At 38.6% G+C, this 27,741-nt stretch overlaps 1 protein-coding gene across 1 annotated transcript in view; it reads left to right on the top strand.

Annotated features, from left to right (window-relative positions):
• Positions 1–27,741, top strand: part of LRP2 (LDL receptor related protein 2) — a 174,581-nt gene that overhangs the window by 82,177 nt on the left and 64,663 nt on the right. Inside the window, exons 33-47 of the mRNA XM_054723511.1 lie at positions 575–741; positions 1,671–1,814; positions 5,855–5,964; positions 9,623–9,800; positions 11,158–11,371; positions 13,411–13,650; positions 16,374–16,562; positions 18,526–19,446; positions 19,567–19,732; positions 20,097–20,255; positions 21,319–21,608; positions 22,258–22,461; positions 23,392–23,634; positions 24,140–24,265; positions 25,568–25,687. Coding sequence (XP_054579486.1) covers positions 575–741; positions 1,671–1,814; positions 5,855–5,964; positions 9,623–9,800; positions 11,158–11,371; positions 13,411–13,650; positions 16,374–16,562; positions 18,526–19,446; positions 19,567–19,732; positions 20,097–20,255; positions 21,319–21,608; positions 22,258–22,461; positions 23,392–23,634; positions 24,140–24,265; positions 25,568–25,687 — 3,471 coding nt within the window. The remainder of the gene's footprint in view (positions 1–574; positions 742–1,670; positions 1,815–5,854; positions 5,965–9,622; positions 9,801–11,157; positions 11,372–13,410; positions 13,651–16,373; positions 16,563–18,525; positions 19,447–19,566; positions 19,733–20,096; positions 20,256–21,318; positions 21,609–22,257; positions 22,462–23,391; positions 23,635–24,139; positions 24,266–25,567; positions 25,688–27,741) is intronic.

The raw sequence follows: 27,741 nt of genomic DNA, 5'->3' as shown, positions 1-27,741 counted from the left end.
TGTTGGACTGCTGGTTTTGGCCCTGCAGGCCATGCCGAGGGACCCCACTGGTGCACAAGTCCATACACTGTGCCTCTAGTGATAAAATAAGACCCACTCTGGAATTTCATCCATTTAGATTTTTTTTTTAAATAATGAGACTACAGCTAAGATAAGATTATCTTTGAAAAAGTACTTCATTGTATTAAGGAGACTAAGTGAACTGATAGTTTGAGTAAAATATTATGAGGATGTTTAAGTTTCAATGTACAGATATTTTTTGAGAGCTTTAGAAGATACTGTTTATGTATCCACTTATGCACCCACACATTTATTCATTTATGTGGTCATTCATTTAGTTACAAATATTTATTAGGCAACTATTATATACCAGACCCTGGGGACACAATAGTGAGTAAATCAGACATAGTCACTGCCGTTTAGGATATAATACCTACTGTGCATTATATTTATTGCTGCAATGCTGCAATTATATTTTATTCCATAAGATGTTAACAATCCACTGCCTTTCATTACTCTAAGTGTCTGGGAAGAGTGGGATATAATTTTGACTGATACTCTGCTATTTTCACAGATGATCAACCTTTCTTAATAACTGTAAGACGCAGTGTAATTTTTGGAATCTCCCTTCATCCTGAGGTGAAGAGCAATGATGCTATGGTTCCTATATCAGGGATACAGAACGGTTATGATGTTGAATTTGATGACTCAGAGGAATTCATCTATTGGGTTGAGAATCCAGTAAGTTTTGAATACCGTTCGAAATCTGTAACTTGTTCTCACAGAGCCTGCCCTGATACCTCCTTATAGGCAAACGTTTGCTGGGTGGATAAAAGGGCAATGATCCAGAAATACTAGTGAGGATATAAATGGGAGGTTGTCCTGGAGCAAAGATCAGAAAACACTTTAGCTTTAGAATAATAAGCACACTTAAGCTATTGGGCATTTTCTATTCATGCAGCAAGTACTTATTAAGTGCTTACTGTTTGCCCTGCACTGAACTATCTGGTTCCAACTGCAGAATACATGCCTAGCAGCAGCAGTCACAGAGATTGTGCTTAAGCCGGTAGAAGATATTAGACTAATATAACAATGATCATAACTCAAGACAAAAAGCAGGAGCTCCCTAGAGATTCCAGGAAAGCATTTGCTGTGACTGCTGGGGCCCTCATTCAGATCTTTGCCTCGAGGATAAACATAAAACTTCTCCAATCGCTTTCCCATTGCGCCCCCTCCTCACCCTTTAGGGTGGGGAAGGGGCAAAGAGAATACAAATGAGGGAGCGAGAGAAGATCTTTGTGTTTGCTATTCGTCCCCACTGTGCAAAACATACTTCTGGCCTCCTGATTCTCGCCTGTGACTTGGGTTATTTTTATGACTCTGGCCGGTGGTAATTAACAAATACGTCTCTGTAGCCAGTATCAGAGATAGTCTGAATGGTGAGCCTGTGTATTCCCGTGACACAAGTGAAATCAAGTGTTTTCAAAGTGTGGCTGGCATTAGCATTGTACACAGTGAGGCCACCCAAAGGTGCTGAACCTTGGCCTCTTCTCCAAGTCTGAGGAGTTCAAAGAAACATAGCAGCTGTCAGTAGCCACAGCGAAGGAAGTAATTTTCATGGAGAAGATGTGGCCTTCAAACAGCTCACTTCTCCATGTCTTTCTCTCTAGGGTGAAATTCACAGAGTGAAGACAGATGGCACCAACAGGACTGTGTTTGTTCCTCTGTCTAGTTTGGGCTCCTCTATGAGCCTAGCCTTAGACTGGATATCAAGAAACCTTTATTACACCAATCCCGGAACTCAGTCCATTGAGGTAATGATTCCATAATACTCTGTACACAAACACTAGTTTCTGATTCACTTAAAATCTATTCTCAGGAAACACTTCTATGGAATTTTGAAATTATTTTTAAGCAGAAACAAAAGAGAAGGGATATTTGTATCAAAGCTAAGGAGGAAAACCAACTTAAAAAATAAATTTTTGAAACTTTTTACTGACCTATTTTGTTTCCTCCTAACTATCAATACTAACTTGTTCCTGTTAGGAGGATTTGAGATATTTTATAAAATTATATAAAACAATAAATAAAAAAATTATGTAAGAATTCAGCATAAAAGCAAGATTATAATAGCAGGGAGTTTTCACTATCTCTTCTCATCAAATCTTCAATGCTATTTTAGTAGTAAACCTAATTTGTAGGTTACCTCTGTTCTAAGATGGAAATCTTTCTATCGCTCCAATATAGTTTTTCTAACAGTGAAACAGAAAGTAGAAACTTGATTCTGATTCCTTTGATACTCTCTACTGTGCGATAACTGTTCTTTTTTACTCTAATTCCCAGAAGAAATTCTAGATGGGGTGCAGGTATGAAATCACATGAAGTAGATCAGAAGTAACTTGACTAGTATTGGTTTTCTCCACTCTGGGACAAAGTTGAAACATGTGGGGGATTATTAATTTATAATAATTTTGAAAGTGAAAATTCCTAAAGCAAAGGGAGGGTCTTGTGAGAGGGCCCATGAGCAGGGCTGTGTAGAGTGACAGTCACTGCTCTGGATTAGGCACTAGCTAGTAAGGTCGTTCTCTTTGGGACCTTCAGAAAGAAAAATGCCACAGATGAGGAAGGCATATAGCAACCAAGTGGCTAATTTACAGCAGATAGGAGGAGCTCACGCCAGACAGTGCTTTACAGTTGACAAAGGTCTTCCACAAACATCATCTCATTTAATCCTCACAACATTCCCAAGTGCAGGCAAGTGTAGTAACCATTCACATTGAGGGGGACATTTGCAATATGCACAAACATTAATCCCCCAGAATTTATCAAACGGGGTAAGAATCATCAACTCTTAACACGAGGGGATACTTGGAGGGTCATCTGTTTAAAGCCCTTCATTGTTTTTTCCCCCCCAAATATATTTTTATTTATTTCAGAGAGGAAGAGAGAGGGAGAGAGAGAGATAGAAACATTAGTAATGAGAGAGAATCATTGATCAGCTGCCTCCTGCACACCCCTTACTGGGGATTGAGCCCACAACCGGGGCATGTACCCTTGACTGAAATCGAGCCCAGAACCCTTCAGTCGACAGGCTGACGCTCTATTCACTGTGCCAAACCAGCTAGGGCAAGCCCTTCGTTTTTAAAATAACAACTTGAAGTCCATAGAAGTTAAGAATTTGGCTTAACTGGGCAGTGTTCTAACTTTGCCCTGTTACAAATCACAACTCCAGCAATTGGTCCGATTTTAACCCCCTTTGTCGGTGACAGAAGATATTTGTTCATAATGTCAACTGAAAATATCACCTTCCATCAAAACATGGGCAAAATTTACAGCCCACGACCCTTAATATGGAACTTACATCTCTCTAGACTCCACTCAGTGCAAAGCTATCTTAATTCCAAATGACAATCTGCTCTTATTCTATCTCTTGGTCTCTTGCCTTGTAAATGGGGGTCTTCCCTTCTACTTTTCCAAGAGCAGGAAGTATGTCTCCTCTATCAGTGTTAGGTAGAATGAGAGGTACTAGTTGAATAGCTGAGTGTGGCCGCGCACATGTGTACGTATGGGTAAGGCTGCTTTATCCACATAAACCTGATGTTTGTAATTGTTCCCCAATGCAGTGAGGTACTGAGGAAAGACAGTTTGCTCTGGAATCTAAAGACCTGGCTTTGAGCCTGGCTTGCTTGCTCATTCATTCAACAAACACAAGTAAATGGTTTCTATGGATCAGTCTCATGGTTCTGGACATTCAAAGATAAATAAAACATTTTTTTCCTGCTTTTGAATGATTCACACATCTGAGTGCTAGACACATAAGTACCTTTGCTCCAGTATGGTAAGTTCTGTATGGCACGAGCAGTGAATATAAAGTGCTGTGTGGTTGGGGGCAGAGGTTATTGTTGAGTTGAGTCTTAAAGGATGACTAATATTTATTTCTATCAAATGAAGAAGTAGGAAGAGGCAGCCAAGATAGAGAAAAACACTCTTTTCAAAACCCTGAGATATGAAGATGCATTATGTGACTGGGGAGAGCAGTGTGTTTTCTCTACTCACAGGCTGTTTGACCTTGGGAAAATTACTTAACTTCTCTGAGCCTCTCTTTCCTTATCTGTAAAATGGGGTTAGTAGCTCAATAAGTAAATGTACTTCATGACACTAAGGTGACCTATGAAGACAGTGCCCTAATAAATAAATTCACAAATATATTTAGAATATCCATAAAGACCCCTGACAATAATGACTCAAAGCTAAATTGCCTTTCTAGTGTTTTTATTGTTTTTCTCCTTTGTTGCTATCAACTGTGACTCTTCCAGGAGAATGTTAGCTTGCTTAAGGAAACAAGAATAGTGTTCACTGTTTACCTGTATAATATCCGTTCCAGCACAAGAGTAATTCAGGTTCAAGTCCCATTTCAGGGTAAAAGAGAAACATTTGAGAAACTGTTTTCCACTAGGGGTAGCTGTAAGCCCATTCACTAATAGCAATTTTGTAGCTGGAAAGTGAAGCTGACAGAATGCCTTGACATATTCCGCAAAACAAGGAAGGAAATTTCCTTTGAAATAAAGAGATCTGTAAGCCTAGGAAATGGAGAGAAATTATAGTAGAAAGAGGAAAATTGAAAAGAGAAAAATTATCTTAGTCCAAGTAGGAGAGAAAGAAAGTTATCAGAGAAGAGAAAATTTTAGAGAGAAGTGTGAAAGAGAGAGAAGGGTGTGTGTGTGTGTGTGTGTGTGTGTGTGTGGTGGTTGGGGGGAGAAAGAGGGAGAGAAATACATGTAGAGACAGAGAGAGAAACATAAACACAGATATACAAATAACCATTTGTACTGAAAAACAATTTTATAGAAAGACCTTCATGCAAATCAACAGGCATTTTCTAATTTCTTACTAGCTGTTTCTACCCTCAGACTATCTCAGGTGCCTATTAAAATAGCCTTGCTTCTAGAAAAACTGCTTCTAGTCCAGTAATCCATATTCCTCTGTGATGTCAGGGTTCTTTAGCATTGTGATCATTACATAATAGCAATAATAATTAAAAATAGCATTGGGAAAGACACTAAATCTTTTAGACCTTTTTTTCTATAATATAGGCATAATGGTATCTACCTCACAGGATTAGCCAGAGGATTATCCAATAATGTTTAATATAATGCCTGGTGCATACTAAGTGCCCAATAAGTGGACCACTACAAAAACAGGAAACATTTATTAAACACACTTGTGTCAGTTACCATGTGTGTGTTACCTCATTGTCCTGTGAGCTCTGTGTACAAGGTGCCATTGTCATCCACATTGTAATGACAAAGAAACTAAGTTTAAATAAATTTACTTGCCTCAGGTCATACAGTCAGAGCTGGCAGGGCAGGGATTTGAACTCCTGTATTTTAAGTTAAACTTGGAACAGAATTCACTTTAACTCTGAGTGAATTCACACTGTGTTTGTAGTGATGGGCTACTGGGTTATATGGCCTGGTTACTGGGATGTGTGAGAGCTGTGGGATTCCCATTTGTCTTCCAGAATTTTCTTTTTCTGAAGGCAGTTTTTGTAGTTTCTTTCTAGCAGTTATTCTTTCCCCCCATTTGAGTCTGTTGTTTCTTCATATACATTTCCCCTCCTGAAATTTAGGTGAATTGAAAAGAGGAATTTGAGCGGTGATTTTACTTTTCTTGCTCTCATTTTCTATTGAGAGGATTTTCTTTGAGCCCAGAAATGCAATTTCTGAACCTCCTCCATAACCTCCCATTTGTCCCTAATCATGCTTTGGAATTCTTTGTGTCTTAAGTTCTCCTTCATCTCAACTTTGTTTTCCCCTTATGAAATTCAGTTCTAATAAGTGACTTTATGCTCTAGGTTTTGACACTCAGGGGAGATGTCAGATACAGGAAAACACTGATTACCAACGATGGGACAGCTCTTGGCGTTGGTTTTCCGGTGGGCATAACTGTTGATCCTGCTAACGGGTGAGTGTCAATAACTGGCACATGCCTTCTATACAGCACCATTCTTGTAAATATTATGATCTGACAAAATGGAAGATTTCAGAGCTAGGACATTTTCTGATTTCATATGCCAATATTTGAAAAATATAGATCTCAGTGAGGAAGAGAAATAGCTCTGTGGTATATTAATGTGAAGGATATAATATATTTTTTGTTCTGTGTTCTTCAAATGAATAACATTGGACTGAAAATTAATTCCAAACAAGCAATAATTTTAGGGATTTAAAAATAGAATTATAAGAATGAGCAATACATTCTGATTGTGAGTGAATGTGGAAAACTTTAACGGGTTAGATAATATTTGAAAAAGACCTTGTAGGAAGAGAAGGCTTCTAGTAGGTGGAGAATGGGTTGTAACTGGGGAGTGATACTTGAAGTCAACTGAGCATTGAAGGTGCAGAAGCGTGAGGGTGGTATTTAGAGTGCTTGTGCAGAGAGCTGGAGTAGAGACTTAGAGCAGGGGACAGTTCACCAGATGGGAGATATAGCAGATAAAGTCTTTTGGGGACAAATCTTGGAGAGCTTTCATGTCATGCTGAGGAGTTGAACTTGCTTCTTTAGAGAAATAAGGAGCCAGCAGGGAATTTGGAGGAAGGAAGTGATGGAACCAAGTCTGTATTTCAGAAAGATTGGTCAGGATTGGAGTGGAAAGAGGACAGGGGCAGGGAGAACAGGATAGAATGGAATTAGTGATATGGACTAGAGTCCTCTGGTCTCTTTGATTAGTTATTTCATTTTATACTGTATTATAAACTAGAATGATAAATTATAAATAAGAGCACTGACTTTTAAAAAAAACAGTTAAAACCTTCCACATGTATTTTGATTTTCTGCTTGACAGCAGATTCTCAGTCCTGGAAGGGAACTGAAGAAGCAATTTGTATTAGCTCTCTGCTTCAAGTAAGGATAATGTGCAAATCAATCTCAATTTTAAAGGGTATTAAAAGTAAAAATTCTATTCCATGATTGCTGACTTGCCCTAGTTTTCAGTTATCCTTTCTAGACAAAGGAACATCTTAGATTTAAAGTTCTGCTTTTGAAACGTAAACACATGTATTATTCATTCATCAAACATTTTTATTCATCAAACTCCCATTATTGGGTGGTCTATTATTTAGGATCAGTTAACAAACTCCAAAATGTATAATGGCTCCAAGAAAATAGAAGTTTATTTGTCTTTCATTTGGGCAGTGGAGTTTGGGTAGAAAGTGGGAGAAGCTCTATGCTATACGGTCATTCAGGGACCCAGACTGATCAGGTCTTCAGTTGGAGATTCTCAAGGTCATCCTGGGTGTTGAAATCTTTTTTTTGAGCAGAAAAGGAAGAGCATTCAAGAATGTGCTGGGTAGTTTTTATGAGCCACGCCTACAAGGAGTACATTCTACTTCTTCTGCTCACATTCCTTCTGTTAGAATTCAGTCATATGGCAAGGTAGCCAGCTTTTAACCAATAAAGAAGAGGAAGACACTGATTTTGACAAGTGAAAGCAGTCTCTGCCAAGGTCGGGGTTATATACAAAGATTATTAAAGTCATAATCTATAATTTAGTAACTTCAAGCATTTATAGCTTGGTAAATTGGATAAGTCCTATGCTTAAATAACAATTACCCAGGTGTATATATGATTAAAAGCCATAAGAGAGACCAAAAAAAAAAAAAAAAATGGGATGATAGTTCTGCAGAGAGAAATTTTCAGCTTGATGGAAGTGATGCTATTTGTACTGGCTCTTAAAAGATACATAAAATTTCACCTGGTAGAATGACTTTGAAGATATCTTCCATTCTATGAAGGAAGGAAAGTCAAGAGCAGGGGCAGAAAAGGGTGGGCATGCTGAGATTACTAAGAGAAGCCCAGTTGGATTGGGAGGCAATGATTTTGTCAGGGGAATTGGGAAAAGAAATAGGATAGAGACTCAAGGATATAATGTTTTGGATGCTCAGTAAAGAGAAAAATCTTCAGAAGGTTGTGGTCAATGTTATTGAATTAGATGTTGCAGAAAATGATTTCTGTGGCTGATTACTAATAAAGGGTTGAGGCAATTATAGAGTTGCTGGTGACATGTGACAGAGGATGTTCACTGGAAATATAAAGGAGCTAAACAATGAAAGAATGGTAAGGAAGTGCAACTACTTGTTTTAGGAGTTTGGTATTGAAAAATTAGAAAAAGATGAACAAGTGTAGGTCAAAATGTAACAGGAAAAACATTTTAGAATAGGGAAATCTGAGCATATTTTTAAGAGATGAAAAGTCAGTGATGAAATAATTGAGAGTGAAAATAATGGGCCAGGAATTAGAGTAGAAATGACCTTGAAAGAATTGATAAGGAGAACATGATACAGTGAGCTAGGGATGATTGTTCTCAGCTAAGATTAGGTAGCTTAAATTTTAGTGAACTCAGAATTCACAAGAGTTTTGTAACTTTGTTCAGCAAACTTTTGAAAACCTGGAATGGGAGAGGAGAAAGAAAATAATGACAGGAATGCAGGGTTGGTGTTTAGCAAGGTAGGCACAATGGGAGATCAAGAGAATAAATAAGAATATTATTTAAATGGTTACAGATGAGGTCCAGGCATAGAAGGACTGGAAGTTTGGGAGTTCAAGCGAGTTTTAAGGGCAAAGAAGCTTCAATGGGAGAAATAAAATAGGAGCAGGGGTGAGATGGGAGAGTTTGTCAAAGCAGAGAATTTCAGAGTTTGAGAAGTTAGAGGGAGAGAAGTTTAGACTTGAAGATGAGGTTCATGGGATGATTATAATGGATTGGTAGTGGAAGATGATTGGAATTAAGAAGGGTAAGGACTTGTGAGAAAAGAGTGAAGAGGATTGTCTATTGTGGCTATGGCAGAAGAGATAGAAAGAAATTAAAGCTTGGATTCAATTCTAGAAGTATGTCTTCATTGGAAACCTGCCCTTCTTATATTTTGATAAACTTTGGTATATCATGGATTTGGCAATTCTCTGTGGTGACTGGGGTTCATGTGTATATATGGAGTCTAGTTCATTGTGAAATGGAAAGGTAGGAAAAGTTGTATATCCTGATATCAGCATGCCAGTGGGATTCCATTCTCAGAAAAGTATTATTTTTTTCTTCTATTGTTTTGTATTTTTCATCAAAGGAATCAGATTAGATAAGAAAGTAGATGGTCTTGTGATAGATGATGATTTGAAGAATTAAATAAGAAGCCTGAGAGGAGCAGGGAGGTACTCAACAACTTTCACAATAGCTTTGTCCTTCCCTGTGTACTGGGCAATATGCGATTCTTTGAAAGTGATTGACTGTTGAAGTAGGCTCCTTCTCAGTCATAAACCTTCTACCTACCTGACAAAGCTAAAGGATCACGCACTAATGGTGGACGATATCCCCCTGGATAAGATATTATTTAAAATGGCCTCTGCCCCAGCAATAGCTAGGAGATATATAGACATTGATTCTGGTTAAGTACTCCTCCACATTGTGTGTGTGTTTTTTTTTTTAATATTGATGTATCAGACTTCCTCCACTAAATTATGTGCATCTTGAGGAAAAGAAATATACATTTTAATTTAAATATTGAAGTTGGAGATGCCATTCACTCTAATACACCTTCTGTTTCATTAATATTGGTGTTTTTCATGGTTGTAGGAAACTGTACTGGTCAGACCAAGGAACTGACAGTGGAGTTCCTGCAAAGATTGCAAGTGCTCACATGGATGGCACATCTCCAAAGACCCTCTTCACTGGAGACCTGGAACACCTGGAGTTTCTCACTCTTGATATCGAGGATCAGAAACTCTACTGGGCGGTCACCAGCAGGGGAGTGGTATGAGCATCCTTTTAGTCTGTTGGTCTTCCTTGATGAGCTCATGAAGCTGATACTGATTATTCTGAGCTGTCTGCAATGTGTGCAGTGGTGAGGAAGCTCTTGTCACATGCTATGATTTCTGCATATAACTTAGCGTGACCCACACAGCACTCACCATCTCCATCCTTCCCATTTCTACTTCTGCTCTGCCCTTCTGAATGTGTGAGCTTGTTGCTGGTGTGACTCTCCATCCTTTCTCCCAGGCTAGAACCTCCTATTTCTCCTTCACTCTAATAACCATGTCAATCCTTAATCATTACAAAATCCTTGTCCTCTGCCTCTTTTCTCAGGTCCATCCTTCTTCTGCCACCTCCCCCATTCTGAGCCACTTCTCTCTCTTGCCTTGACTAGACCGTGTCCCTCATTACCTGACCTGCTTTCATGATGGAGACATGTTATCTTCATAAAACCACAACAGATAGGTTTGATAATCGCTCAGCCTAGAACGCCGGCCTAGAGAAGTAACCCCAAACACTTCAGCTGAATTGGTCAGCTAATCTGCTCCAGATTACTCCTTCAGCAGATCCCCTCCAACCTTATTCCCTGTGCTCTAGCCTTCTGGAACTTCTGTCAGTTCTTAAGGCACAACCTGCTTTTGCAACTGCTGGGTTGCCGTGTCCTGTGAGGCAGTGGGCCAGACCTTGTTTGTCTCTCCTGTCAGTACTCAGTTCAGATCCTGGCACAGGGGAAGCACTTGAGACAAGTTTTTGGAATGAGACCAGACCAGCTGTGTCTACAGTTTGTTGTTTTTTCAGAAGCAACCACTTGTCATTTTCCAGAAGGAACTTCATTTTTGGCACATTTTTTAGTTTACCAAGTCGTTTTGACTAAGGCTTGTTACCTGTTCTGCTCTACCAACACTACCTTTGCCCCACCAGTCTTGCTATCTTCTATGACTGTAGGGATCACGTTTCCTATCCCTGTTGCAGAAATTGTTGATGATGATAAATGCAGGGTCAGTCAACTCCTGTGTAATGGCCCACCGTTGGATTTATTTAAGGAGACAGTGATTGTGTATCTTTGACCAGAATATCACATTTAGGGATGAAAGAGGTTTGGTACCCATTTCTTCACCATGCCACCTGAGAAAATTGACTGGCTTATTTGAACTCCAGCGTCATTATCAACAAAATGGGCACAGTGGCATTTGCCTGGCCAACTGCTAGTATAGTTGTGGCTATCAAATCAGAAAATAGATATGAAAAATTTCTGTAAAGTACGAGTTCTGTAAAAAGTACAGAGTCAGATATATTAGTTTTAAAAGTTTCTCTCATTTTACTATGAATCAGTCAATAACAAAATTCTGATCTTTTAGATTGAAAGGGGAAACGTGGATGGCACCAGTCGAATGGTCCTGGTAAACTATCTTTCCCACCCCTGGGGAATTGCTGTCTACGGTTCCTTCCTCTATTATACGGATGAGCATTATGAGGTCATTGAAAGAGTTGACAAGTCCACTGGGGCCAACAAAGTAGTCTTGCGAGATAATACTCCAAATCTGAGGGGACTTCGCGTTTACCACAGACGCAGTAAGTATTTGTCACCGAAACATACACATCCATGGATGTACAATGTATATTCATACACACACACAGACCAATGTACATGCACATGCATGCAAATTGAAATTACCCCAAATATTTAAAAAATGATAACCATGTCTTAAGTATGGCTAAGTGTCTTGAGACTAATCTGTCTTCTGAAAGGCCAGATTGACTTCAGAGTGAGCTCATTCCCATTCTTCCCCCATCACTTTAAACTCCTTCCTTTGCTTTTGCTTCACAGCACTCACTGACATATTATCGATTGGTTCATTGCCTGAGTTTCTCATTAGAATATAACTTCCATAAGGACAGTTACTTTGTTTGTCTTGTTTCATGCTCTCTACCCAGTAACTAGAAGAGTTCGGGAATATTGCTTATTATGTATTAAATGGATGACTGCTGGGAAAGTGTTAAAAGTATATAATTTTTATTTTTAAAAGGAATACTTTTAGATGTTGCCTATTTCAACATATTTTTTTCCAGAAATAATCTAACTTGTTTTGCCCCTTTAAATTATGATCTAAATATTATTTTTATAGTTTTGACATATTTTATAGCTTTTAGTGACTGACCAAAGATGATCAAATAATTTGCTGTTCTATTACCTTGGTTGTCAATGGTATTATATTTATTGCATGGAAAATAATGGAAAAAACCTTTCAATACTCTTATTTAATATATTTTATAACAAATGCCTATCACATTGTTGATCATATATTTAAATGAATATCATTTTAAATGCTAGTACATAGGCCAAGATGGGAGAAAAAAAAGATTGGAATTTGTATACCGATCACCCTAATTCTTGCATGATTTGTTCTTCCAGAAGCAACCACTTGTCATTTAATACAATTAACTGATGCTCCATTCTCTATTATACAACTAGAGGCCTGGTGCACGAAATTCGTGCATGGAGGGGAGGGTGGTGTTCCTCAGCCCGGCTTGCACCCTCTCCCATCTGGGATCCCTTGAAGGATGTCCTACTACTGGTTTATAGGGATTGGGCCTAAACCAGCAGTTGGGACATCCCTCTCACAATCTGGGACTGCTGGCTCCAGCCACTTACCTGCCTGCCTGCCTGCAAGATTGCCCCTAAGCACTCTGCCTGATGGCCTGCTCGCCCCCAACTATCCCCGCTGCCAGCCTGCTAACCCCCAAAAGCCCCCCCGCCAGCCTGATCACCCCCAACTGGCCCCCTGCTGGCCTGCTCACTCCAAACTGCCCTCCCCCCCCTGCTGTCCTGATCACCTCCAACTGACCCCCACTGAAGGCCTGCTCACCCCCAACTGGCCCCCGTGCTGGTCTGCTTATCCCCACTGGCCCCTGCTATCCCATCCTGGCTTGATCACCCCCCGGCGACCCAAGGTCCCAGCTCTTCCTTTTTTTCTTTTCAGTGCCTCCTTGAGCAGAGGCCAGGGCCAGCTGGAAGCAAGTATCTAGGATTTATTTATCTTCTATAATTGAAAGTTTGTAGCCTTGAGCGGAGGCCAGGGCCAGCCAGGGCAGGCGGGAAGCTTGGCTTCCTCCATTGCCAGGGCAACCCAAGCCTCCTGCTTGCTCCAGCTCCATGGCCAGTCGCCATCTTGGTTGGGTTAATTTGCATACTCTCTCCTGATTGGCTGGTGGGCATGGCTTGGCATAGTGGAGTGATGGTTAATTTCCATGTTTCTCTTTTATTAGTGTAGCTAACAACCGTGGTCCTGTTTTCATATCTTTAGGTGTTAGTTGTATAAGCTCTAGTTTTTCTACTATTGTTTTTTAAGTTGTGCACTCAGATACCATATTTTAAAAAAATTGATCTGTAAAGTATTACAGATTCCCCCCCGCCCCCCCCAGGCCTTCACCACACTATTGTCTGTGTTAATTGGGTTTATGTATATATGCATATAAGTTCTTTGGTTAATCTTTCCCCACCCCTCATATTTTGTTATTAATTTTTATAATGAATTATTTGGTGACCCAATTTTAAAAGTTTGAGATGGAGAGGCAAGTAGGTAGGGTCACTGATTTTTTATTTCATTCAGGCTCTGCTGGATCCTCAAATGGCTGTAGCAACAACGTGAATGCCTGTCAGCAGATGTGCCTGCCTGTACCGGGAGGACTCTTCTCGTGCGCCTGTGCCACTGGATTTAAACTCAATCCTGATCACCAGACCTGCTCTCCATACAGCTCTTTCATTGTTGTTTCAATGCTGTCTGCAATCAGAGGCTTTAGCTTGGACCTGTCTGATCATTCAGAAGCCATGGTCCCAGTGGCAGGCCAAGGTATGTCGAGTACAGTATAAGTAAGATTTGACTCCATCTGGTGCCATATGGTGCTGCAAAGCATTTTTCCATGTTTGGGTTCAGTATATAATGAATCTTGTCTTTCTTTCCCTTTAAAGAAACTGGTTCAGCCTCAAGTGTTTCTCAAATTTTAGTATGCATCAGAATTGGACGGCTTTTAAAACACAGACCTGGACCCTATCCACAGATTTTTCTGATTTAGTAATCTGGGCTAGGGCTAGAGGAACTGCATTTCTAACAAGTTCCCAGGGCATGCTGATGTTACTGGTCCATGGACCACAGTGAGAATGACAGTCCTAGAACAATATAGAATGTAGCATAAGATTGCAAGAAGTACTACAGACTTGGTGGTCAGGCGAACTGGACCTATTTCTGAGTATTAATGGAGATTTAGGGTAGAAGGTATACTATTATTTAGAATGATAATGAAATATCATTATCAATATATATTTAATGACTTGAAATAAAGGAGGTGAAAGTGTTAGTCTCTCCTTAGTAACTATATTTTTGCAGCACTTTAGGCTTATATACGGTGAATGTATAAAATGATCACTTGCTTCCGAGGTGAGCCCAGAGGTTTCTAGATGTATGCTACCAAAAGAGGAGCTAAGTTTTAGTAGCATGAGAAGGAGAGTGTCACAGGCTAATGATAGAAATAAAAGGTAGAAATGGAAGACAAAGGATGAAGGGAATGAACGTTGGGAGAAATGGTCAGAAGAGATAGAAAAGCATAGATGAAGGTGTCTGGCACCACACCTACTCCTGCTTCATGACCATCACATGTTCTCCTGACACATCTTTGTTTTCTCACATTTAAAAAGTAATGCATCCAAGTTACTATCTTGTAAAGATATTATAAAATCAATAAATTTTTCCTCCCAGCTTTTCATTTTGAAAAAATTCAAGTGCAGAAAAGTTGAAAGGTACAGTTAAACATTCTTTTTTTTAAAAAAAATATTTTATTGATTTTTCACAGAGAGGAAGAGAGAGGGATAGAGAGTTAGAAACATCGATGATAGAAAAACATCGATCAGCTGCCTCTTGCACAACCCCTACTGGGGATGTGCCCGCAACCAAGGTACATGCCCTTGACCGGAATCGAACCTGGGACCTTTCAGTCCGCAGGCCGACGCTCTATCCACTGAGCCAAACCAGTTTTGGCCAGTTAAACATTCTTATGTGCTTACCTAGATTCAACAATTGTGACCACATTGGAGCTCTCAATTTGTGTGTGGTTGTGGGGCAAACGTAGGTTTACAGTTCTTCATATGGGGAAGAATACAATAATTATTAATTAATGATGCAAAAATAAGTTTGTTTCATGAACTCACAACTGTAAACCTACGTTTGCCCCACTCTTTACGGACATTGTTATCAATATTCATATTTATATTTCTGTAGTTTGCCTCAGAAAATTTTTTATAACTGTTGTGTTGCAGCCAAGATCTAATCAAGATTCATGCATTATATTTGGAATGTCTTTTTAGTTTCTTTTGATCTATAGTAGTTGCCCCTGATGTTTTTTTTTAAGTAACAGACTGGTTAGGGGATTTGTCTCATTATTTCCGTCTGTTGTCACTTAACCTGTTATTCAGTTTTACTTAGCATTTCTCAAGAAATGAAAGTTAGGTCTAATTGTTTGATTAGATTGGAGTTGAATACATTTGGCAAGAATACTTCATGGTGATGCTATGTTCTTGATACAGAATCTTATTAAGAAGAAAAAAATTTGTTCTTCTCTTACTCTTAGTGATACTTAAAACTTGATCACTTGGTTAAGGTAGTCATCATAAAATCCCTACCTTTTAAAAGGTATATTTTTCCCTTGGTAATTTGTGTGAAATTTTTGGCATCACACTTTAGCACTCTGTGGATATCTTGCTTCACAAGTGCCTTCTACCCATTGGTTTTAGTAGTTATTGATGATCCTTCTCTGAAATGATTATTTAATTAGGATTGCAAAATGGTGATTTTCTTATTCTGTCATTTCTTCTACTCTTATAAGATAATATTCTTCTAGGAGAGCTATCCTATTTTTATTTTTTTAATTCAATGTGTTATAAATCATTTGACATAATTACTCTTCTGAGGCTCCAGTTCATCCATGTTGACCAGGGAGAACCTCTTGAAGTGGCTGCCTGTATTCTTTTTCTTTCTTTCTTTTAACATGTTTTTATTAATATCAGAGAGAGGAAGGGAGAGGGAGAAAGGGATTGAAACATCAATGATGAGAGAGAATCATTGATCGGCTGCCTCCTACACCCCCCCCCCCCCCCCCCACACACACACACAGACTGGGGATCAAGACTGAAACCCCTGACCTTCTGGTTCATAGGTTGATGCTCAACCACTGAGCATACCGGCTAGGCGGCCTGCCTCTGTTCTTTTGACATGATGACATTAGTATTTGAGTGCTTCCTTGCTTCTTAAGATGTTCCAGGCTCACCTCATACCTTCCCACTCCAAAACTATAATCAGCCATTTCTCCCAGGAGCCAGTGCTTCTTATTGTGAGAAATGTGAGAAACCAACATCTGGATGGTAGGTTTGCTTATTGCAACTGGGAATCAAATAGTTTTATTTGTAATGGGGGCATAGGCAGAGCAGGGCGTTGGGAACGAGGGTTTGAGGGGAAGAGCAGGCATTTAAAAGTTCTACTTTCAGCTAGAGCCTTGCTTAGTGATCTTTTCTTAAATATTCCAGGACGAAATGCACTGCATGTGGATGTTGATGTATCTTCTGGCTTTATTTATTGGTGTGATTTTAGCATCTCTGAGAAATCTTATAATGCAATCCGTAGAATCAAACCCAATGGGTCTAATTTCACAAACATCATTACACAAGGGATAGGAGAAAATGGAGTGCGAGGTATTGCAGTGGACTGGGTAGCAGGTAGGTAAACTATATACTGATTTTATTGAAAAACCTTTTTATATTTGTATCTCTATTACCTTCTTTTATTCTAGAAAGTTTAATCTAACATTATACATGCTACAGATCTTTTTTTCTGATATTAAAATATAATCTAAATCATGAAATGGCAACTATTTATTTTATAACTGAGAAATTTTAGTTGCCAAATTATTAATTGCTTCCTCTTGTTAATTTATAAAATCCTCTTTGATTGGGTACTTTCTCTATTGTAGTTCTATTGAAATGCCTGACCCAGTATTACATTAATAGTTGCACTGTTTCACAAGCTTAACTTTGAAATACTACTAATTTTTAATGGTACACTGAGAATAAAATGTATTAAATGTGTTATAATTTTTAGAATATAATACCATTCTATAAAATAGGTAACACTGAGTGTTATCCAGCTTAATAAGTAGATATCACATAGAAATATTAAAATGTTTTATAAAAATTTAGGTACTATAATAAGAGTTTATTGCAAATAGTAAATATGGTAGTATGGTTAGATAAGTCTTTAATTGGGTTCCTAAATCTCACTCTTGATTATGAATTTTCTATGATACTTTGCGTGTATAGTTAAAGCAGGGGCCAATAGTCTGTGGCCTATGGGGCAAATGCAGCACACTGCCTATTGTAAGTTCAGTTTTACTGGAACACAGCTATGCCCATTCGTTTATGTATTGTTTATTATTGCTTTCATGTTACAGTGGCAGAGTGAGTGTTTGTGAAATAACCATATACTCTGCAAAGCCAGAATTATTTATTATTAACAAGTCTTTATAGAAAAGGTTTGCCAACCCTGGATTGACAGATTGGAATATATTTATAGTCCAGTTAGAGATAGGTCATGAAAAGATCAGTAGCTGCATATTGGCCTGATTTCTCCAGAACAGGTTTGAGTCAGATATAGGAACAAAGTAGATACGCCTTGGAAGGTAGTTTAACAACAGACTTTTAACTACATGGAATCCATTACGAATTACTCTCCATTATACTGTCTGAACATCATAGTCTTTTTGTTTTTATTTTTTATTATTGATTCAGAGACAGAGAGGGATAGAAACATCATTGATGAGAGAGAACCATTGATTGGCTGACTCCTGCAGACCCCACACTGGGAATCGGGCCGGCAACCCGGGCATGTGCTCTGACCAGGAATCGAACCATGACCTCCTGGTTCATAGGTCAATGCTCAACCACTGGACCACACCAGCTGGGCCATCGTGGTCTTTTTCTTCTTATATTTACATTAATGCACTTTTGTTTCGGTAGCTTTAGAAGAAAATATCTATGCTAGTTATAGATAGACTAGGAAAAGACCTCATGTTAATGCTAAGCACATGGGGCATTAATAACATTGATCAACAACCTGATGACTTGTCCCTCTTTACTCCTTTTTATCATGTTGAAGTAGAAGGTATACCATGATGATGTATATTTAGAGTCTTTGAAGATTCAGGTGTTAACTATTCAGGTAGGAAAGGAAGGACATTATTGGAAATATACCTTTTTTAAAAAATTATTGATGAGAGAAAGAAATGTTGATTTGTTGGGCAACTTATTCATGCATTCATTGGTTGCTTCTTGTACGTGCCCTAACTGGGGATTGAACGCACAACCTTGGCATATCAGGATGAATGCTCTAACCAACTGACCTACCCAGCCGGGGTGAAAATATATCTTTCAGTAGAAAGTGGGTTCGGACATTTGCTGGGAAGTCTAATGTGCTTTAGAAGCTGAAGATAGGCACATTCTCTTTATATTTGAAGCAACAATCTCTTTAGATCCTGAGTAAATAATCATTTTTCTAAGTCTAAACTGAGATATTTATCATCTTGGAAAAGACAATATATACTGAGCCAAACTTCAACCTTACATATTTTTGTTTTGAATTTGGTTTTCCATTCATCAATATGTTCTTTCTTTTTTTTTCCTACAGAAAATCTTTATTTCATAAATGCTTTTGAGTCTGAATCAATGATAGAAGTTCTGCGGATCAATACCACCTACCGCCGTGTTCTCCTTAGAGTCATAGTGGATATGCCCAGGGATATTGTTGTAGACCCCAAGAACAGATACCTCTTCTGGGCTGACTATGGACAAAACCCAAAGATTGAACGTGCTTTTCTTGACTGTACAAATCGGACTGTGCTTGTATCAGAGGGCATTGTCACACCACGGGGCTTAGCAGTGGACCATAGCAATGGCTATGTTTATTGGGTTGATGATACTTTAGATGTAATTTCAAGGATCGATATTGAGGGAAAGGAATTGAAAGTGATTCGTTATGGCAGTCGTTACCCAACTCCTTATGCCATCACGGTTTTTGGAAATTCTATCATATGGGTAGACAGAAACTTAAAAAAAATCTACCAAGCTAGTAAGGAACCAGGGAACACAGAACCGCCAGCAGTGATAAGGGACAATATCGATTGGCTAAGAGATGTGACCGTCTTTGACCAGAGTGTCCAACCCCGGTCACCAACAGAGGTCAATAACAACCCTTGCTTGGAAAATAATGGTGGATGCCCCCATCTCTGCTTTGCTCTGCCTGGGTTGCACACTCCTATCTGTAGCTGTGTTTTTGGAACCCTGGACCGTGATGGGAAAAGCTGCGTCATTCCGAAAGAAAATTTCCTCATTTTTGCCTTGGAGAATTCCTTGGGAAGCTTACACTTGGATCCTGAAGATCATAGCCTACCTTTTCAAGCAATAAGTGTGGGAGGACATGTCATGGCCCTGGACTATGACAGCATCGATAACAGAATATACTTCACACAAAATTTAGAAGCTAGCCATGGCCAGATTTCATATATAGCCCTTAATTCAGGGATCAGTTCTCCCACTGTCGTTGTTTCAGGTAAGAGCACTCCAGGTGTAGCCTACCTTGGACACAGTGAGAACAATACATATGGATGACCCGGTAATTCTAAAATACATATTGAGACTAATGTATGTGTGTTTGTTGGTGTATCACCAGATATAGGGACTACTGATGGCATTGCTTTTGACTGGATTAATAGAAGAATTTATTACAGTGACTACACCAACCAGACAATTAACTCCATGGCTGAGGATGGGTCTCAGCGTGCTGTGATAGCCCACGTTACAAAACCAAGAGCAGTTGTGTTAGATCCTTGCGGAGGGTATGCCATCATTTTCTTTATTATATTTCTGTTTGCTTACTTCTGAAGGGAGAGGGGCCTGACATTATTTTATGTTCATAGAGGGCTAACCTTTTTTTGGGGCTTGTAATACTAGGTAACTAGGGTGAAAGAGCATGAGTGACTCTACCTGGGAAGGAGCTCACTCTGACGCTAGAAATTTTGGTAGCATGCTCCCAATGCTCAGGACATCCCTTTTGGGCAAGTTGTGTGGGTGGGAATGGAGTAGGGTTACATTTGCCTTCTTAATGTCAGCTTATAGTTGAAGATGGCTTACATTCTTTTTCAAGTAAAGATTATGACATTCCTTGTGATGAATTAATTATGACTCCCTTTGGATGACTAGGTATATCTACTGGAGTTCCTGGGGCACTAATGCCAAAATCGAGAGAGCCACAGTGGGAGGCAACTTCCGGGAACCTGTTGTGAACAGCAGCCTGGTCTGGCCCTGTGGGCTCACTGTGGACCATGAGGAAGACCTTCTCTACTGGGCAGATGCTAGTTTGTATGTGTCTTTGGTTATTCATGTAGGTGTGGATTCTTCTTCCCACTTACAATGGAATGCTTAATGGAATGAAAATATAAAATGCCAAATAGACATAGCCAAATGTAGAATCACAGTTTTAGGAACTATATTCTAGATTGGTGAATGTATCTGTGAAAATTTATGTTATGAGATTGAATAATTATGAACTAAAAGGCACCCAAAGATGCATTACTAGATGAATTATGTAATCACTCAATTTATAATTTACCAGACCCATGTGATTACCATAAAATATGCATGATATTTTAAATGCATACTGATATGAAGTTTTCTCTGGGCTTTAGTGTTTTGCTTTAGTCTTGACTTCAGTTATCTTCTCAAATAGGTTCTTTCATAATGTTTTCCTTAGATAAGTTTGTCAACTCTAATTTTATATGTAACTTCTCCAAGTATCTTTGAAATTACATTCCCATCATCCTAATGGAATAGCTGAAGAGATGAGATGATTTTGTTTATTACGGCTGGTATCTGCATGTCAGGAATGTTCATTTCTCTTGACTGTTTTCTTATGTTTTTGGCCCTGAGACACTGCATACCCGACAACCTGATCTTTTCTTCATTTTTCTCATTTGAAACAAAATAGCGATGTTTTGTGTCTAAATTTGGATTATTCCTGGTAAATACGTCAAGATACTCAGTAAATGACAAATCAAAAAATTTATTTAGGCAGTTGGAAGGAAAATGTAATTAACATTTTATTGAGTGACTACTGAGTGCTAAACACTGAGTTCTATGCTTTACATATATTATTTCACAATATTCTCCTGTTATTAATGTCAGCCTGGTCCTTTTTATAGGATTACTTGTAGAATATATTTGGAAATTAATTATTTATACAGACCATTGTTTGATAAAGCAAATTAAGACCTCCCATTACTAGAAGAAACATTTCCTGTGGCATATGCTCCACTTGGAAAGTCAAAGGTGTAAAGCAATGGTTAGGCCCAGGCATTGCACTGCCAATTGAGGAACTAACTCTTTCTGGATTCCAGCATTTTTTTTTTTTTTAACTTTTTTTTAGGCGCAAGATTGAACGCAGCACTCTAAAGGGCACAGAGCGTGAGGTCATTGTCACCACAATCTTGCGTCCTTTTGGCTTGACTATCAATGGCCAGTATATGTACTGGACTGACTGGACCACAAGGAAAATTTACCGAGCTAACAAATATGATGGATCCGACCAGACTGCAATGACCACGAGTTTTCCATTCCGGCTTATGAGTGTTCGTGTTGTGGTGAAGGACCACCCACAGCAGTGCAGCAATCCTTGTGACCAGTTTAACGGGGGCTGCAGCCACGTTTGTGTACCTGGTAAGGCATTGTCCATGGAGATAGATTCGAGGAGAGTAATAATAATGATGACAACTTAGGGAAAGCTGAAGGAATATTCAGCTCTAAAAGGAGAATGAAATTCAAATTCTTGATTTCGGGTAATTAAAAAAATAGATTTGGGGTTTTGTATGTTGAGAGGAAGACTTTGACAGTTTTTTTTTTCTATTTGATATGGAGCCCTCTTTTGAAGTCATTTTTGATTCAAGCGTGATGGAGATAGAAATAAAGTTGGGTCTGGGATTTAATTCTTCCATTTAGGAGGTACTGATGCTATGTATGATGAGCTTCCTAGTGGGTGTTACAGAGAACAACACATTCACAGGAAGATGTGCCTTTGGAGACCAATGTTTTGAGATTTTCTGAGGAGGCAGAATCATTGCAATAGTTTCAGTATAGATGAGAAGTTTATAAAGATTAGGGTGAAATAGCCACATTTATTAATTGGTGGTTGTTCTTCTTGATAGAAAAATGACTCAGAATATCAGTGAAAGGTTGATGGGAGCAGTTTCCGTGGCTTGTTTTATAGCACATTTAATATAGAAGCTATTGCTAAGTGCTTTTCTGGAAGAGAAATTATGAATGTTTGTGACACAAATCTTTTGCTTTTTCTGGGCCTACTTTTCTTCAGGTCCTAATGGTGCCGAGTGCCAGTGTCCACAGGAGGGCCACTGGTATCTGGCCAACAATAATAAGCACTGCATTGTGGACAATGGTGTACGGTGTGTTGGTTCCAATTTCACCTGCCTCAATGGGCGCTGCATCACGGAGCAGTGGAGATGTGACAACAGCAATGATTGTGGTGACGGCAGTGATGAGCTGGAAAGCGTGTGTGGTGAGTTGGGCCATTGGAGCTTTTGTTAGGAGCTTGCCTTGTCTTTATGTCAAGTGTTTGTTACAGAATTCTGCTGTGTGTGAATAGGTTTGCAATTTGTGTCTTGGGCATCCTGTTAGAACTGAAAAGCATTTACTCTGAGAATCCAGACTGCATTTCTGCTAAATCACATATAAGCTGATATAAGTGCCATGATTAGCTTCATTAGGAAGACCCTCTGTAGTGATTAAAAGCAAAGGTGCTGAATTAAAATCCTGGTTATGCCATTTACACAATCTCAGTAGCCTTGGGAAAATTGCTTAACCTCTCTGAGCCTCAGATATCTCATCTGTAAAATGGAGCTATTACTAGGATTCATGTGAGATTTAAGAGAAACAATATGAAAAAACACATGAGGCTTGATGCATGTTAAGTATGACTTAGCATGGAACTAAGGGCTCCAATAGGTGATTGTTATCATTTTATTAATTTAAATAGCAGAAGGATGATTAATTCAATAATTATATTGAAGTCACTGCCAATATTCATCTTCCATCTGAGTGGGGTAATACATAGAAGACTTTCTTAGGAAATTTTGAGGTTAGTTACCTTTTTCTAGTACATTGTAGGAGCTAAGAGTTTTATTTTCCTCAAAGAAACTGTACTTACATGATTTTCTGTGATTGAAATAACTTTTAAATTGAGATGATAGAGAAATGTAGTGACTTTGACATTTGCTTAAAATACTTCATTTGTTAAAACCATACATCGTATTTTGCTTAATCAAACTAATTAAAAGTGTTATCTCACTTTGCATGCAGTCCATTTTGCAGCTGTTTTTGCCTTGGAAGATAAACTCTAAGTGTCTGTTCTATTTGATTGTATCTGTGGAGAAATTAGGATGATGCTTTAATCAAGAGGTTTCCTCAATGTTTTCTCCCCTCCTCTTAGCTTTTCACACCTGCCATTCGACAGCCTTCACTTGTGACAATGGGAAATGTGTCCCATATCATTATCGCTGTGATCACTACAATGACTGTGGTGACAACAGTGATGAGGAAGGGTGCCTCTTCAATGCGTGTAATGCCACCACAGAATTTACTTGCAACAATAAAAGGTGCATACCTCTTCAGTTTGTCTGCAATGGTATAAACAACTGCCATGATAATGATACTTCAGATGAGAAAAATTGCCGTAAGTTCACCTTGAGTACTTATTGTGCTTTGGGATCTGAAATCTTGGATCATGGGGGATGAAATTTTTATATGAAAACAAGGGCTTTCTTAAAAAAAAAAAAAAAAAAAAGAACCCCACAAAGAATTAAGAACAATCTATTCTGGAGATCAAACCATCATTTCTTATCAATATATAGCTTTTCATAACCATATATTACTCCATTGTGTGGATATGCCATAATTTCTTTAACCAAGCGTTGGGACTCCTGGTGGTGCTGTTAAATAATGAAAATGATTACAAAGCAAGCCTCTCCTCTCCGTCTTGCAGTACAAGCTGGGACTATATCTTTTTACACTAGAATATGTGGTGTCACATAAGTATCACAGATCATGCCTGTGGAATAGCTTTGAAAAAGCCTCCCTTCTGGTGTTTGAATACTGCAATAGATCCATTAACATGGACATTCTTTATGGGACACGTGTGGTGGGTATGTTCCAAATGTGTATCTGGTTGTCTTTTCAAGCCGATCGTACTTGCCAGTCTGGATTCACAAAGTGTCACACTACAAATATTTGTATTCCTCATCATTACTTATGTGACGGAGACAATGACTGTGGAGATATGAGTGACGAAAACCCCACTTTTTGCGGTAATATAAGCCTGCTTCTCTCTCTGTGGTTTTGGGGATGCATGTCTTGAGCTAATACAAAGATACATGGCCTGGGCGCTTGGGCTCATTTCAATTTGTCATCTCTAATTGACATTGTAAGTAGATGAAGTAGGCGATTACCTCAGGATGTGACTGGAGGGGCTTAAGAAGCCCCTTCTCTCTGTTCCCTGGCTGAAGGCCTAACTCCAAATTATTTCCTCCAGAGACCTGCTCTTTATACGTAACCTTCCACAAATGCAAAGCCATTTCTCCTAGAGTTTAAAGCCTTTTGTCTGTAGGAACTCCAGGCAGAATTTGCACATTAAGCCCTTACATTTATGCTTAATATAATTATAATGACCATTAGTAACTGAAAGAATTTTTCTAATTTTAATTAGTAGCTCAAATTAAAAGCCCTTTCTTAAGCTTGATAACTTTGAGACTATTAATGTAAATAGATACATGAGTTAAGAATTCAGTAATTATCATCAGACCAGACTACAGTTCAAGAGCAGGAGTCAGTTGTAGTAAAAGCAGCAAGAAGCAGTGGAATTCAGGATGCAGCCATCAAATAGGGACATGCAGATCAGAGCTAATGCTGACCTTTTGGGGACCCCTGCTTCCTTATCAGTATTTTTCCCCCCAGGCAAATTATAAGATATGATGGGCCAAAGCAAGGAAGCCTTGTAGATCAGAAGAATGATAAGACTTGATTCTGGTTTATACCCACATAACAATCTAGAAAATACATTTGACTAGAGCTACCCAAGGTTAGTTGAGAAAAGAACCAACATTCAAACATAGGCAGAATCATTTTACTCAGATAAAGGCCCCATATACTAAGATGAATAAGAGCAGAACGTTGCTAACTCTAGAATGATGGTCTAACATGGCTAAAGGTTGTGTATGGGTGAGCTCAGGTATGGTCATATTGCTGTTTTTGCTTTTAATTATTATTTCAATAGAATTTAACTTTATATTACCACAGAAAACAGAAACAAGTCTTCTTGTACATAATTTGTGATTTCATGTATCAAAGGGACAGTTATTTGGTATTTCTAATAAATATAATTATTTGGGGATTTATGGAATCCAGGAAAAATATTCCAGAAAAATGGGCTGTATGTTTGCCTTCTCTCCTCCCTACCCTCCATCCTCATGGAAAGTGCATATACAAAATCCCATTTCCTAGGCTTCGGTCTCCTTTCTTGGCAACTCTTTATTCAGTTGAGACATATTAAGATTGATGGGAGAAAGCTGGTTTTTGCTTATGGGTTTTATCTTCTTTCTCTTCTCCTACAGCCAGTCGCACGTGTAGCAGCAGTGAGTTCCACTGCACATCTGGACCCTGTATTCCTTACTATTGGTATTGTGATCAAGAAAGAGATTGTCTTGATGGCTCTGATGAACCTGCCACTTGTGGTAAGAAAGTAGGCAAGCACGAAAAGCATTATGGTGCAGCTAGCGAAACTCTTCCAAGTACTTTAAACAGAAGTGACTGTTGTGGCTGCTGGATGTTTCCATGTCCTGCCCCTGCTCTCAGCTGAGATGCTGCAACCACTCAGCAGACTTTCATTAAAAATGTGTTAGTGCAGTGCATGGTGTGGGCTGCTAATCAGGATATGGAGGCTGCTGATGGACGCTGATGAAATGAGATCATGTTGGTGATGCACCTAATATGGTACCTGGCTTGGAGAGCTTATTAATTTTAATTGACTCTGAATTGGAATTTTGGTATTTGGCTGCGTTCTGACCCATATGACTGTGGGAGGTTACAAAAGTGATTGGAATCCTCACATACATGGGCAAGGGGCATATTAGGGTCACATATTCTCTTCTTCTTCTGCCATGTACCACCTTATGGTAAGGTCTCGTAGCCATCTGAGCTTTCCAAGAAATTCCAGGGACCCTTTGGTTTTCCTAGAGGTGTTTGTGCTTGTTTACTGCTTGGAGGCTGCTGTTTACTTTTGCAAATTTCAACCTATATTTATGCACATTTTTAAACATAATTGTAAAAATATAAAGATTCAATATTTTACTTTGATTCTTTTAAATCTGTCAAATCATATTGTTATATAGCAGTCAGAAAACTATGCACACAGGCCAACCTCCTATCTTTATAGAAGTTTTATTAGAATGTGGTCACATATTATCTATGACTTCTTTTGTGCTACAATGGAGTGTCAAGTGGGTGAGACACAGAACATACGGCCTATAAGCCTAAAGTATTTACTAGCTGGTTAAGAGAAAGTTTATGACCCTTGTTATGTTTTTTTTTTAATGCCCCTATAATATTCCACTGATTACCACTGAGTTAATCGCCTCTATTTTAAGCATTTAGATTGCTTACATTTTGCTTCTATTATAAATATCACTGCAAGCTGTACCCAGTTTGGCTGAGTGATAGAATATAGGGCTGTAGACTGAAGGGTCCCAGGTTTGATTCCTGTCAAGGGCACATGCCCAAGTTGTGGGCGGCTTCATCCCCAGTGGGAGGTGTGCAGGAGGTAGCTGATCAATGATTCTCTCTCATCATTGGTGTTTCTCTCCTTTTCTTTCTGAAATCACTAAAAATATGTTTTAAAAACTATCACAGCCATAAATACCATTATATATAAAACTTTTTATTTTGTGAATATTTTCTTAGGACCATTCACATAGTTTTGTAGCTGAATTAAGAGGATTTTCTATTCCTATATTTTCTCTCAGGTTTAAATTCTGTGGCAAATAGTTGGAGAGTGATTACTTGAAATTCTTTGCCAAGTTCTTTCTCCCAACACTGAAAGTTTTGTAGGAAACAAACGGCACATAGTGTTTTGAGGATCCATAAATAAAATAATGAGTTCCATATTTATGGAAACCAAAGTCATAGTAATAGCAATTTGTACCAACTGCCTGACATTTAAATGAATACATTCTCATATCATGCAGTGGTGTTATTTTGAAGAAATAATAAGATGTATATAAAAAAGTAAAATTCACATTTCTTCACCCTTCTTCAGTACTCTTCCTCTCCAGAGATAATCACTATTAAGGGTGGGTGTCATCTTACATTTACCTACACATCCTGATAGGTAGTTTTATAAACACAAATGGGATCTTACTATATACATTTTTCTGCAATTTGCCCTACTTTATTTTTTTTTTTTGAGCTTAACAACATCTTGTCAGCATGTTAGCACATATAGATTTACCTCATTTCTTTGCACTGTTGAATATTACTCTCAAGTATGGATGTTCCATGTGTCTTTTATCTCTTTCCTAGCTGATGGGCATTTAGGTAGTTTTCATTGGTTTCACTTTGAAAAATAATGCTAGAATGAATATTGTGGGAGAGAAAGAAAATTTTCTCTACCTTTATAGGTTCTTTTGGCTGGTCTAGTAAATTTACATGGCACAGATTATTAACAGAAAATAATCAGATTTAATTGCATACCCATGTATGGGAACCCTATATACTTGAGAGAGTCAGATAC

Source organism: Eptesicus fuscus, chromosome 11, assembly GCF_027574615.1.
Source record: "Eptesicus fuscus isolate TK198812 chromosome 11, DD_ASM_mEF_20220401, whole genome shotgun sequence".
In the NCBI taxonomy this organism is placed as follows: Eukaryota; Metazoa; Chordata; class Mammalia; order Chiroptera; family Vespertilionidae; genus Eptesicus; species Eptesicus fuscus.
This window is presented reverse-complemented; position numbering and strand designations above follow the sequence as displayed.